Source organism: Salvia miltiorrhiza, chromosome 5 (assembly GCF_028751815.1).
Source record: "Salvia miltiorrhiza cultivar Shanhuang (shh) chromosome 5, IMPLAD_Smil_shh, whole genome shotgun sequence".
Classification (NCBI taxonomy): Eukaryota; Viridiplantae; Streptophyta; class Magnoliopsida; order Lamiales; family Lamiaceae; genus Salvia; species Salvia miltiorrhiza.
This window is the reverse complement of record NC_080391.1, coordinates 4,184,084-4,199,192: the sequence shown is the minus strand read 5'-3', so window position 1 is coordinate 4,199,192 and position 15,109 is coordinate 4,184,084. Positions and strand designations below refer to the sequence as shown.

Here is a 15,109-nt window from a genome sequence, read left to right as displayed (position 1 = left end):
GGGCGCGTAATATGATGAGGAAATATGGAAGCAAAATTAATTGCATAATTGGAGCGTACAAAATTCGAATAGTAAAGGAAATTATCAAGGCAAATTTGCATTTATTTAGGACCATTGGAAATTAAATGGGTCTCGAATTCTGAACATGAGATTACTCGATTCTTTTTCTAGAACCAAAAGGGGAATTCATTAATTGGAAGAAATGATTTTAGATTGTTTACAGATGTAGATTATTAATAAATGTCATCTGTATCCTGTGCACATAATTTGATTAAAAATTTGAAACTTGTAACAAAATTTAGGAACATAAAGTTCAGGTTTAATCAAAATAATAAATATTCCTTCCGTCCCGTTATTGTTGACCTATTTCTTTTAGACACGAATATTTATAAAAATAAAATTATAGTCTAAAAATGTGTAAATGTATATTGAATCATATTGTTTGTAACGTAAAATCATTATTAAAAATAAAAACATGCTAATATTAATGGGATATCCTAATAAGAAAAACAAGCCAACAATAATGGGATGGAGTGAGTACATACTAACAGTAGCCAGGTAATTTGAATCCAGTCACTTTTACTTTTCATAATTAGATATTTTTATTTCTATTATTAAAATTTCTAAAATTCACTCTTGTAATAAGATAGATGAATCAAATAGAAATTAGTTTAAATAATTATGTATATTATCAATCATGGAAAAAAAATCCGGGCATAAATTTTTAAGTGTGAATATATGAATCTAGCCTATTTCATATTGTAAACTTAAAATTTAGCCTATAGGATTAAAATTTAAAATTTTAGCCATTTTTTGCGTGAAATGTCTGAAATGCCCTTGTATAAATAGTGAATTCTGCCATTTGCCATGTTGCAGCGTGAATTCTTCTTCTCTCCTTCAATCCTCTCTCTCTCTCTCTCTCTCTCTCTCTCTCTCTCTCTCTCTCCCTTCGGCTCCCCCTCTCCCTCTTGCTACCCGTCCGCCGCCCGTCCGCAGCGCCGCGCGGCCACTCAATCTCCGGCAGCACCGCACAGCCACCACCACCGCGACGCACAGCACCTCTTTCTCATCTCCTCCGGCGACCACAACTCCTGCTACAGCCGCCGCCCTCAACAACTCTCCATCTCTGCTCGAGCTCCGGCGCCTGAGCCCTAGCTCCCCCAACTCCAGTCGCCCTCACCCCTATCCTTATCTCTCTCTGGCGAAGAGAAGCCAGATCCGCCGGCCATCCAGATTCAGGCAGATCTCTCTCGATCTCTCTCTCAATTCGACAGATCTCTCTCGATTTCTCTCTCCCTCAACAGATTCTTTATAATTTTCTAGTTTCTCTCTGTGTTGGTGGAGGTTTTGGAGCCGGTGGAGGTTTTGGTGGTGGAGGAGGCAGGTTGGGATCTGTTGCCTCTTCTGCAGATCTGTTGGGGGACGACGATCCCTCCGCCGCGGGATGGATGATACCGGCAATGAGATCCGGCTGCAGGGGGACCATCGCCGAGTGCCTGGCCGGCGGAGACGACGAGTTTGAGCTCGAAAGGCGCAGTGCAGCAGCGAGCGGAGGAGCGGCGAGCGCGCGGAAAGGCGCAGTGCAGCGGCGCCGCTCAGAGGCGACGCGTTTTCCCAGGCAAAAAAAACCTTAGTTCCATATCTGAATAATTTTGGGGATTTTTGTCTTAATTCCCTGAAAAAAACTTTAGATCTGAGACGTATGTGAATGATTTTCATTCTAAGATCTGTTGAGATTGTTGATTCAGAGATTGAATGCTGAGATTGTCGATTCGAAGGAATTGTTGTATTTTGATTGTAGATTGAATTGATTCAGATAATATTTTGTTGTATTTTGATTGTTGATTTAGAGGAATTGATGTATTTTGATGGTAGATTGAGTTGTTGTATTTTGGTGTTGTACACAGTTTGATTGAGCTGTATAATTATTTTTTTAATGTTCTTAAATTCACAACCAAATTTATGAATTCACAGCTTAATGTTTTTGAATTCACGACCAAATCTATGAATTCACAACTTAATATTCTTGAATTCACAACCAGATCTATTAATTCAAAACTAAAACTCGAATTCACAATCAAAATAAATTCTAGTTTTAGTTGTGAATTCAAACTTTAAAAACTCAAATTCACAACTACTTGAATTCACAACCAAAATAAATTCTAGTTGTGAATTAAATTCAGGTTGTGAATTCAACTGATTGTGAATTCACAACCAACATAAATCTGGTTGTGAATTAAATTTTGGTTGTGAATTCGTTTGTTGTGAATTCACAACCAAAAAATTCTAGTTGTGAATTAATTTTTGGTTGTGAATTCGACTGATTGTGAATTAAATTTTGGCTGTGAATTCGACTAGTTGTGAATTCACAAACAAAAAATTCTGGTTGAGAATTCGACTGGTTGTGAATTCTCAATTCACAACCAGTGTGAATTCACAACCAAAAATTTTTGGTTGTGAATTGCGGGATTTTTTAAAGGGGTGATGTAAAGTGGCCATTTTTTTAATTTTTAATGTGGAAGGGTATTTTGGTAACAGTGGCCATTTTTTTATGTTTTTATTTTAGTGGACAATTTTTAAGTTTACTATTTCAAAGTAGCCATTTTAAAAATCCACTCTAAATTTAGGGGGGTGTATTCGTTGTGGATTTCCACAGACTTTAAAAAGTCCATGGAATTTAAATTCCATGGAATTCACATAGATTCCAGACGACTTTCAAAGAATTCGTGGTTGGATTTCACCTCGATTTTCACTGATTTTCAAAGAATTTAGGGGATAATTCTGGAATTGAAATCCATGATGCCAACGCCCGCTGAGTCCCAGCACCGCTGGAAACCCAGCAAGCGCTGGGAACAAAATAGTCACCGCAAACACTTGGAAAATACAGTCCTTGCTGTCTATAAGTAAGAGATGTGGCAGCATAACTAATAATGCCACAAGGGAACAAAATAGTAACCAGGTATTCATTTGCATAAACCATGTGAAAAATTTGTTTTTGACAAGTCATTAAAAGTTACATCAGGAAGCAATACCTGAACTATTGAGATTATGGTCATAACTGACATGCGCAGCCATCGCATGTCACGTCCTTCCTTTGCATCTGTTCTAGCCATGTCTGCCACTGAATGCAACAAGCTTTTAGCAACATTAGGTGCCAAAGCTGCCTTTTGGGTAGTAAACTCACAATCATTAGAGCTGAAGCCTGCATACAGTAAAAGAGAAAGAAAGTGAAACTTCTACATTGCTGAATAAAAGACAAACACCAAACATTTTGCTGGAAGTTGACCTTCTGATTCAATCCCTTTGCACCATGTTGCAACCCAGAACTCACATATGGAAGAATCCTCTTAACAATATCACTATCAACAGTAACAAGCCCTAAAACCTCAAAAATAACTGCCGTACAAAAGCCAGTGACATGCTGTGACGTTTGGATCTTTTTGACTGGTGTAGCCTAAAAGTTGAAACGCTTTCAGGTAATCATGATAGGAGCAAAGCTTGCTGATTAAAAAATCATAAGCCCAAAAAAGTCTTACCAACTCCCTGTCCAGCTCCTTGCTCTGGAAACTGAACAAATCATTCTTGTAGTTCCTAAAGCACTCCTCCATACTTATTAAAACCTCCAGCTCCTGACTATTTTGTTCCCAGCGCTCGCTGGACTATTTTGCAATGAATACCTGGTTACTGGCATTATTAGTTTATGCGCTGGGCCCAGCGACCGCGGCAACCCAGCGGCCGCTGGGAACCCAGCGCCCGCTCAAACCCAACGAGCGCTGGACTTTCTCAACGGATGCTGAGTTCCGGCGCTCGCTGGCTTCTTGGCCGCGGGCGCTGGAACTCAGCGCTCGCTTAAAATTTCATGGATTTCAATTCTCGTGGTTTTTGGCCGGATTTCGTCGTGTGTATTTTTTGGATGAAATCCATGAAAGTCATTCCGGATTTTAAGTCAATGGAATAACAAATACACCTAGATTTGTATGGATTTTAAAAAGTCTCAAACGAATACACCCAGATTTATATGGACTTTTAAAAGTCTTAAACGAATACACCCAGATTTCTGCAGACTTTTAAAAGTCTGGAACGAATACACCCAGACTTTTAAAATCCATAAAAATCTATTAAACTCCACAACGAATACACCCCCTTAATGTTATTAATTGGGATTTGGGGATCAAACTCAAGGGCCGTGGTTTTGTTTTCACACAGAAAAAGGATTGCAAATTTCACGTGACTATGAAAACATTTACACATAGCACTAATTTTATTTTATCTGTTTTTTGAATGAGTACATTTTTGTGCAGAAAACAATTGAAACGTTTTGTTACAATTTAAAAGACGGAGGTATAATTGAAATACTTTAAAATTCATGTCTTGTTTACAATCTAAAATAGCTTCAGCTTTACTCTTATTTAAAAATGCGAGTCGACACTCGATACAATTATAAACCTTACTAGAAATGGATTTAATAACGCATGATATGTTAGAGACCTAATTCCACTATGAAGTATTGTAGACTTGTAGTCATAGTTATTTTATTCAAATAAAATTCGTCTTAATTTGAAAATTGAAAGTTGAACAAAAAAATTAATACGATTACTTGATGAATTAATGTACAAATGTTGCTTAAAGTAATTTTTGAATACATCATAATAGTCGTGCATTATTTTATGTCAAACTAATGCATTATTTTTCATATCTTCTTCCAATGGTAATTACTAATTAGCATCTACGTCAAAATTAGAGAAATATCGCATAAAGTTGTGTGTTATATTATTTATCCATAATAATTTTTTAAGTGCACATTCTGAAGATATGTTATCCTATATATATATATATATATATATATATATATATATATATATATTAATAATCATATCCTTAAGTATTTACATTTTTTTAAATCTTTATTTTTCTTTTGAGGGTTTAAATTATTTTTTCTTTTAATATATACTAATGTATTAAATTAAAATAATATCTATAGTAATAATAATAGAATTTTTGTAGGAATAAAAATAGAACTTAAATTAACACCCTAGAAGTCAGTATAAAAACTTCAAATCCAAATTGCGAATTAATTAGATGAATAGAATTAAATGAAATATCCTTTATATTGATGTGTAACTTTTCTATATGAGTTGGTCTTACATGAGACTGGTTCTCACTAGGAGCGAATAAATAAAAAGTATATGCTACTCTACAAATAACATTTGTTAGCTCAGTGGTACGCTCCTTCATCTATCATCTCTGGTTGATTCAATTCTTAGTTGCAACAATATTTTTTTTTGCTTTTTTTATTTATATTAATATATTATGATATTTATTGAAACATTACATTACTTCATATCAATGGTTATGTTATCTTACGATAATAATTACTTGACCAAATAAATGAAAAGTACAAGTTATCGTGGGTAAAAATGACAATCATCGCTGAAAAAAAAAATTATTTTTTCATCACACAATAATTACTTTGAATTATCCGTATTTTTCAACCGGCCTGAGACCCGCAACCTGCGCCCAGACCCCGCTGACCCGCGCCCCAACCCTTCCCCGACCCTCTCATCCATACACTCGATCAGTCTCACCCATGTTTTTGCCTTTTTATCCAATCAAATTATTTATGTAATTTAACTTTACTAATTTTATTTTCGTAGAAGGATAACAATACTATTATTTGATAATATTTATCTAACTAAAAAATATTTCCTCAATGTGTTTATGCATTTTTCGAATCTTTTTGTGTATATAGATTTAGATTTTAGTAGGACTTAATAACATACTTCGTTGAGTTTTTCTTTATAAATTTATTGAATTTATATAGTAAATTTGTTTAAAAAAATTAATAAGTCTTGGATTTAAATAATAGATTTATATGTGATAAATATAGATAAAATCGAACTTGTTTGGAATTGTGATTGGAGTTGAATTCTTTTATGCTCATTATTATGACAATAATCAACTAAATAAAAAAGATTAGAATAATAATAATATGATATTATACTATTGTCCTTAAAAGGGTTAATAGCCGAAAAATACACGAACTATCACGGAATTTGCAAATTGCACATGATCTTCAAAAATAGCCTCAGAATACATCACCTTTTAATTTTGTTGCAAATTGCACACGCGTTGACCATCACCTTGATCGGTGTTGACGTGGCACCGGAATTTTCAGACGTGGACTCACCGGAATTCAAAACGACGTCGTTTTGAGTGAGTATAAATAAATAAATAAATTTAAAAAAAAAAGGAAAACGTCGTTTCTGCTCTCTGTCTGTCTCTCTCTCTCTCTCTTTCTCTCTGCAGATGGCGGCACAACGGTGCCGCCCCGTTCTTCATTCACCGGCGTTGATGCCGAGCACCACCGCCACCTTTTCCAGACGCACCACCGCACAACATCAGCGTCGCCCTCTCCACCCCCCAAAAAAACCTAATTATTTGGAAATCTGCAAATTTGGAATTCGATTTTGAAATTGGATCTGCAAATCTGAAAATCGATCTTGAAATCGATTTTGAAGATGTCGTTGGGTGGTGGAAATCGATTTTGAAGCTGGCGTTGGGTGGTGGAAATCGTTTTTGAAGCTGGTTGAACTCGATTTTGAAGCTGGTGGAAATCTGGAAATTGATTTTGAACTCGATTTTGAAGCTGGTTTGGTTGGTGGAGGCGGCGCGAACTGGGTGGTGAGGACGGCGTCAAAGTCTCCTCCGCCGCTTACCTGCTGCTTCCCCCCCGCAGCCCCCGCCGCCGCTGCCACCGTCTCCGCCTCCGCCGGGTGGTCCTACTCGAATCGACGGTTGAACGGCGCTGCTCCCATCGCGGTTGATGTCGGAGAGGCGTTCCTCACCGGAGAAGTAGGGAGCAGCTCCAGATCTGGAAGGATGGAGGTGGAAAGGGGGAGGCAGCGGTTGAACGGCGCTGCTCCCGTCACGATTGATGTCGAAGAGGCGTTCCTCGCCGGAGAAGCAGGAGACGGCTCCAGATCTGGAAGGGTGGAGGTGGCGGTTGAGTGGAGGAGGGAGGCGGCAGTGAGGATTTTTTTTTTTTTTTAATTCTTCAAAATATCAAAACGACGTCATTTTGCCCACGTGGCTTGCCAGCGTGTAAAAAAAGCCACGAGTAATGCCATGTAATGTTAAATATTGTCCACGTCATCGCCGGTCAAACTTAAGTGCTACCGGAACTTTCACCGTGTGCAATTTACGACTAAATTAAAAGGTGGTGTATTCTGGGGCTATTTTTGAAGCTCATGTGCAATATGCAAATTTCGTAAAAGTTCGTGTATTTTTCGACTATTAACCCTCCTTAAAATAGATTAAGAAATAGGAACATATTAGGCAAATCAAATTTTGTAAAACAACGCTATTTTATAATTGGATTGTGATTGGAGTTGAATTCTTTTATGTTCATTATTATGACAATAATCAACTAAATAAAAAAGATTAGAATAATAATAATATGATATTATACTATTGTCCTTAAAATAGATTAAGAAATAGGAACATATTAGGCAAATTTTATAATAGGTATAGATTTTATTTTTTGAGTTCTAGTATAATATTTTTCCGTGAATGAATGGTGGAGATGTTACGCTAGACGTTCCCATCAATTAGACCTCTTTAGACTATCACCTAATCTTCCTAACTTTAACAGACCTAACACTGTTGATGCATCTCCATTTTTGGCATTTTACATATGACTGACATCCCCATACTCGGCAATCGGCCTCCTATATTACTCCCGAAGCTTGAACAATTTCTTTTCGACATAGATTTTAAGGAGTTGGTATTTTGTGTGTTAAGTGTGGTAGTGAAAAAGTGAAAATGTGAATATAAGAAAAAAACTTTTACCATATAAAGAAACTGCTCAAGCTTCGCGGGACGGAGGGAGTATAATTCACGATTAATTATAATTTATAGCCAAAAGTTTTCAACAAAATTCAAGATATAAACCGCTCGACTATTGGGTCATAAACTACAATTAACCTTATAATTAGGTAGCGAAAGATCAAATAGGGAGAAAAATAACTACACAACAAATAAAAAGAAAATTATAAAGAAATCAAATTTATTTTATGGAAGCCCGTCAAAACAAAACCAACAACAAGGATGTGCATGAAATGCAAACGTGTAAAAGAGCTTGCAAAAGATGTCAGGAATTATAACAACCTCGTAAATTAAGCAAGGATTCGAATAAAAAATAACTTAAAAGTACACCAGAAAACCAAATAATAGCATTACAACACAAATAATATTACAAAGTAGAACTGTATCTAATCGAGTAACCCCAATCAAGGGATTAAACCAACACCAAAATGAAATAAATTTTCTCAACCTGATGATTAGAAGCATGTACCCGATTAATAAACTTCAGCTGCAGTATAATTTGTCGGAACTCTTTGGCGCTTCTCCACGTACTTAGATGGAAACCATCCTGCTCTGCCTTTACATTCTCCTTCTGACCACCCAGAAGGATTCACCTGAAAGAGTCGGCACTTATATCAAACCACTTGACCAGTACGATAGAAATGAGGCAAGATAGGCAGCATTGTCATCAAACCCGCCCTAGAATCATTGTGAATCAAACACGCATCCACCGACACATGATGCGATGTTAAATCAGAGAAAGTAAAGAAAAGAACCAAACCTTCCGAACAACAACAAAATCCCCCACTGCCAAGCTTAGTTCCTTATCTGTTTCAGCATCAAAAGCATGAACTGCCTGGAAAAATAATAGCAATTTTCAGCATCAAAAGCATGAATTGCCTGCAAAAATGAATTTCTGAATCAAACTAGAAACAGAAAAAAGAAGAATATAAACAGCATTGTCATCGAGTCTTCACAACATATGCCAAATACTTCTCTGACATTATTGACTTCCTTTGAAATACCATATACTTATTTTTCCTTGTAGCTCTAGTAAAATAATTCTATATTCTGATTGTTCAGCTTTCACATACCTCAGCCAGAAAGTACTTTGTTTTATCTGAAGTGTGATTGAGAGGAATCACAGGAGGGGCCGCCTCTTTCCTCTGTTTCTCTGAAACCACCTTCACCAAATAACAAACACTTACATAAGCCGTGCTCTAAAAATTAAACTTTCTAGGAATCTAAGAGGTTAAATACAGACCTCAGTTTCAATATTTCCGAGAATTGTAGCAACTCGTTCATGATATGTCCTTTCACCTTCGACCTACAAAGAACAACACTCACATATAGCATAAGGACCTTTCCTGTATTAGTCAAGAATATCTAATTTGCTTGCAGAACACTGTATAATAAAATACCATTGCTACAAGTCTCTGAAATGTAAGCCTCTGCTGCTGTGCTTCTACAGCAGATAATGCTGCCGCTGCTTCTTTACCGAGTACTGCCATATTTGCTTTGAGTTCCTGCATTCTAGTTTCTGCAGCATGCAGCTTCGCCACATTGTCAGGAATAGGTGATTCCCTTACACGTGCTTGGCGTCTAAAAACTTCAGCCGCCTGTATATATCAGTTAGTTAAAGAACCATTTGCAGTAGATCTGTTGATGTTAGAATAACTAAGCCCACATTTCTGATGCATAAATGCACACCTGTGCCTCAGCTTCTTGTCTCATTTTACTATATCGTTGAGCAAGGTGTCGAGCATCTTCCAGGGGAGTACCATTAATCATTGCTCTCAAGGGTTCTAACACCTAGAAAAACAAATTACATAATATTGTGATCCAAGACTTGGCCTTAATGATCAAACTAACAGTTTTTGGAAAATTTTGCATGATTAAAAAAGTATTACATCCCAGGAACATGCATGTACGATATTATAATTTCAACTCTCCACAAACAGTATGTTTGGTGACTGTGAATTGTTAGACACTCAGATTTCTCAAGGTAAAAGATGTTGTTCGCATAATCGCATGACATATCCTGCTACATAGCCTAAATCATGAATTAGTCAGGTAGTTGTCTGCTCACTGATTGCATTTTCAACTGTTAACCTCTTACCACGACAGACATAAGAAAAGCATGCACCAATAGCTTCCAGGCAAGATTTAGTCATAGGTTTCAATTAACCATGGAGATTTTAACTACTAAAATTAGAAAAATCATACTCCACTATTAAAAATTCTGAAATGTGCAAAGTATGCATCCGGGGATTACTCTCCCAATGAAATGCAGCTCCACTCATACAAATTCTTTTGGGACACAAAACTGAACATGGCTACAACAAATTTAAGCATATCGATAAATCAGTTTGAATGCTCAAGTAATCAGATACTAACTATGTAGACTATCTGACTTATTTGAAATCAACTTGTCACTGGTTAGTGGTTACCTTCAATTGGATTTACCAATCTCAAAGCATAAGAAGAAGAGGTGATGAACTGATAATGTTATACATGAAATTATCGACCAACCTGTGTAAACAACAATCTGTTGAAATCATCCTGCTCCCTCTCCACATGTTTTCGGGCTTCCCCATATACGGATGTAGCCTTTGCAAGAGCCTCATCATAAGCATTCTCTGCACCGTACCTGGAACAATCTTCAGACAACTTGGTGCCTGACTAGCATAATACATGCAGGACAAAGTTATATATGCACTATGCTGCTTGTATACAGATAGCAAGGCAAAAGTGAACATGCCAAAATTTTAAAGGAACAGCACGACATATAGAAGAATTCATATACACTTACCAGCTTCTATATGTTTATACCCTACAGCAGTGAAAGCCTCAGCTGCTTTGACAACTTCTTTCTGAAACTCCTGCAAAAGAAAAACCATGTGTTTAGAACCAATAGCCATGAAAAGAAAATAAGATAACTCTTCAACTAGCTATTGAGGGTCCAGATCCAAATTAAACTCCAAACAAAATCTCATACAAATCTTCCATCGCATTAGGCTTCACTTTGATTGCAGGTTAGCATTATGAAACATATTAAGAAAAACTTAATGAAACTATATTTATGTCCTAAACCTAATGGTCCTCAACTCAACAAAGAATAAAATATATCACACATGGGAAAGGAAACACCAATCACTTGACTCAGGTAAGGTAAAAGCTAGAATCAGATGACAAATACTGTACTAAACCTTGAAATTTAGCTTTGTAAGTCCTTACAAAACCCTCCATTTGTATACATGTTCCATAAAGCATGTTTAGGAGAATATGGATAATAATCTTTTTTAAAGTTAAACCCTTCTTTCTAATACATAATGATCTATTTTTGAATGAGCTGCAACCTGTTTTCTCAATCAGAAGAAGAAAGTCTAAGAACCCCAGGAAATATGTACAGACAGAAGCTATATGATAAACTCAATCAGTATGATCAGAAAGAAGCTGAAGTACAAACGGAATTTTACATCAAACTCTCCACTTATTTCGAGCCAATCTAAATCCAAATTTGGTATGTTGGTCCAATGGTAGTGTGGTTAATGGCTGAGGCCAAAGGTTGCAATCTCTTAAAATTATTTATTCAACAAACAATAAAAAAAAGGTACCTATTGATGCATAAAACATTGCTTTAATAACCAACAAATTTCCTCTATATCTGATCTGATATATGCAACAGCACAATCGATATTCCTCAATTATTCACGAAATTTTCACTACTATAGACTTCTAGTACATAGTTCAGCATTGACAATTTAATTACCCTTCCGGATCGAGTAGATCTGTACAATTTCTCCAATTGATGATGCATCTGCAACTCAACCTCATCAATAACCATAACCTCCGAACTCTCATAGCCGCTCCCACCGAACTGCTTAATCACAGCCTACAATTTCAAAGAGAAAGCTCACAATTAAGCTAATTAATTCCTCAATGGTTATCTATGATCATTTTGAATTGAAGTCCACCAAAAGGAAAACGCGAAAAAACAATCGGTCGATAACCTGCTGCTGCTTGGCGACTTGCTCTCTGAGTTTACTGGCTTGTTTCCTGAAAGCATCCATTGCCGCCGCTTCCCCACTGTGAATCTCCTGGAGCCCCAATGCACAGTGATTTTGAATAGTTCGGACAAAACAACGGCGCTCCGAACTCAGGCGCTCGTCAGTATTCAGATCTTCTCTTTGATTGCAGCTGTATACTCGTAGCCTTGAGATAATCAAAATCAACGAAATGTTACAATTAAGGAGGTAGAGCATCCACGTCGGTGAAATGTTACGATCTTGTTTTTACATTTTTTTTTGTTAAATTTTATACTTAACAATTTAATTCTTCCAACAAAAAAAAAATTACTAGTACAATATTTTAAACTACAAGTTTATTAATTATTTTCTTTAAAAAAATATTTAGTTTTCATGTTAAAAATAATCTTAGACTATAGGAGAAAAATTGCATCCTCTCCCTTTTATCGTCTATCAAATTAACACTAATGCTAAGACTTGAGATCCTATATTCGAGTTTTTTGTCACGCAGTTTTTAAAATTTATTTATTTACTTATGTAATGTAATTTATTAAAAAAAAAATTAACACTATCACATTTGTATCCAATTTATATCTCTCACCCTTGATCGTTTTCAAATAATTTTTGTATTTGTGAAAATATAAATCAATATTTTTTTATAATTATGATAAATTAAGTAAAAATAATTATACTCCCTCCGTCCCACGAATTGACACGTTTGGTTTCGGCATGAAAATTAAGGAGTTGTAGATTAGTGTTTTAAGTGTATCGGTAATAAAGTACAAAAGTGATAAAGTAGGATAACGAAGATGATAAAGTAGGAGATAGATTTAGAAATATGTCAAAATTTGTGGGACAATCCAAAAAAAATACGTGTCAAGATTCGTGAGACAGAGGGAGTACAAGCGAAGTGGATTTTAGACAAATCAAATTCAAAACTTTTGATATTAATTAACATGGATCATGTCGCGTTAGCAGAATTGGAAAGCCCAAATTCTCTTTCAACCAAAAATAATAAAAGCCCATATTATTTCCACCTGTAATGATACATGGGCTACACTGCATTGAATTTGGGTGCTTGTCCCATTCTAGAACAACCGAGTTTGACATCTTCTATTGATAAATGATAAATCCCTCCTTCATCACTAAACATGAATTGTTTTTCATTTTGATCGCTCCACCGAAAATAACTCAATTTTATAAAAATGCATTCTCTTGTTCCACTTATTTTAGTACATTTTTTTTTAACTTGTCTCATTTATAAGTATGTGATCTCTACCATCTCTACACACATAAAATAAGTGGTCTATATCCACTTTACACTCTTAACTCTTTATTCTTAATCTCCGCACCCAAAGCAAATTTGCCAAGATAAGTGAGACGAAAGAAGCATTATTTAATTCTTAAAAGATTATGAGTTCTACTATTTCTATCCAATTTATACATTCTTCTTAATCTGCATGTAAAAAAAAAAAGTGAATCATATTTAGTAGGACAAGAGAGTACTTGTTAAAAAAGTAGCGTGGAAGTTATGTAACAGTATTCGGTGTAACTATATAAAGTTACATAGAAAAAAAATACTGATATTCAATGTTATGAAACTTTTAAGTTGAATTTGTAAAAAATCATTGATCGTGTCGTGTCGTGTCACAGTGGCCTCGAACTCAAAATATTTGACCTTAAACATTAAGGATTGTTTCGTTAAATCAACACGCGCGGACAAAGTTCTAACCTAACACTGAGATTCAGTGGTTGGATATTGATAAAACAATTCATTACAACCTTGTAGTTGCCTCTAATGTTTTGAGGTACAGTATGGGAACAAGGTGAGTTTGATGGGCTTCATTAATGTCGACAACTCAAAAATGTGTAATTTATTTACACACCACTTGTCCCTCTTCATTTAACTCGCCATTCAACGCTTTCATTTCCTTGACGTTTCCCACTTGCCCGCCATTCATTGCCGACGCCCCTTCAACTTTATGGGCCTGTTCTTTTTTACTATAAAAGGGTGGTGGAGTACAGTTATTTTCCACTCTTTTTCATCATTTCAGTAGATCAATTTTCTTCATTAAGATGAAAATTTTCTTAGAGCATCTCTTTTTCCACCTTTTATAATTCTAATCGTGGATGATACTCCCTCCCTCCACTAATTCAAGGCCTACTTTCCTTTTTGGTCCGTCCACCAACTCAAGGCCTATCTATTTTTAATAAATTTTTATTCATATTTTAATTGGTGGGTCTCAATAAGCAATACATTTTTTCTCCACTCAACTAATAAACAATATACTTCGTGGGTCCCTTTCTCCACTCAACCAATAAACAATACATTTTGTGGGTCCCTTTCTCCACTCAACTAATAAAAGTATACTTTTTTTTAAAACTCGTGTTTTACCTCCTAGATCTTGAATTAGTGGACGGGGGAGTATTATTTATGAAAGTTTGGTATGATAACATGGGCATAAGAGGAGAAATTAGTGTGGTAATTGATAAACTTTATTTTCCATTTTTTTAGACAGAAGAAACGGTTAAATTTACTGTTGAAATTCAAACCCGACTTAAGCCCACGTTTGGTTGGGTGTTTTTAGAGGTTGGAAAGGCAATCAATTAAATGAATCCATTACTTGTTGTTCGGTTTGGGCAATGAGTTAACCATTACCCTTACTTGAGGGTAACTCAATCACAAAATTTGTTATCCCTCAAAATAGAAGGAAAACAAAAGAAAGAGAATCCCTTACTAATGATTCATTTTCATTGTTAAATCAAACACTCAATAAAAGTAATAGTTATTGTTGTCATTACACTCTTTTATTTGATTTCATTCTCTTTCTATTTCTCTAATTGAACCAAACAAGCACTAAATCTGAATAATACTGTTGAAAATTGAAATAATTATCGGACATGAGAAATAATTTAGAATTTAATATGATAATTACCCTTTTAATGCATGAGAATACCACACCTTTGATCTTATATTGTGATATAATGTTCGTTAATTAAGTACTTGAGAAAATACCGAACTACCAATGACTTCATAACTGTCCCTCACTCTACCAATTTCAAAAAAAAATTAGAAAAGGGTTAAAAAATAATCAAAATGGGGATTTTAGTCTAATTTGATCGGATGTTATTTCTTTACTTGTATTTTTTTTCGTTAAGAACTCTGTTCCATAATTTAGTGTGTTCCGCCGTGTACAACTCATGATCTCTTTATTGTA

General features: G+C 35.5%; 3 protein-coding genes across 4 annotated transcripts in view; all 3 read right to left on the bottom strand.

Moving 5' to 3' along the window:
* Positions 1-15,109, bottom strand: part of LOC130985259 (uncharacterized) — a 920,555-nt gene that overhangs the window by 621,467 nt on the left and 283,979 nt on the right. The window lies entirely within an intron of this gene.
* LOC130985342 (uncharacterized protein At3g06530-like) lies at positions 3,039-4,125 on the bottom strand. The gene is made up of 3 exons (XM_057908279.1): positions 3,537-4,125; positions 3,287-3,454; positions 3,039-3,202 (listed from the first exon to the last, which is right to left on the bottom strand). Exons 1-3 carry the CDS (start codon positions 3,606-3,608, stop codon positions 3,053-3,055), a joined length of 390 nt encoding a protein of 129 aa, XP_057764262.1. The 5' UTR covers positions 3,609-4,125; the 3' UTR covers positions 3,039-3,052.
* LOC130985295 (SH3 domain-containing protein 3) lies at positions 8,148-12,165 on the bottom strand. The gene is made up of 10 exons (XM_057908199.1): positions 11,877-12,165; positions 11,636-11,758; positions 10,676-10,745; positions 10,396-10,541; positions 9,574-9,675; positions 9,285-9,482; positions 9,128-9,190; positions 8,958-9,047; positions 8,645-8,719; positions 8,148-8,477 (listed from the first exon to the last, which is right to left on the bottom strand). Exons 1-10 carry the CDS (start codon positions 12,126-12,128, stop codon positions 8,358-8,360), a joined length of 1,239 nt encoding a protein of 412 aa, XP_057764182.1. The 5' UTR covers positions 12,129-12,165; the 3' UTR covers positions 8,148-8,357.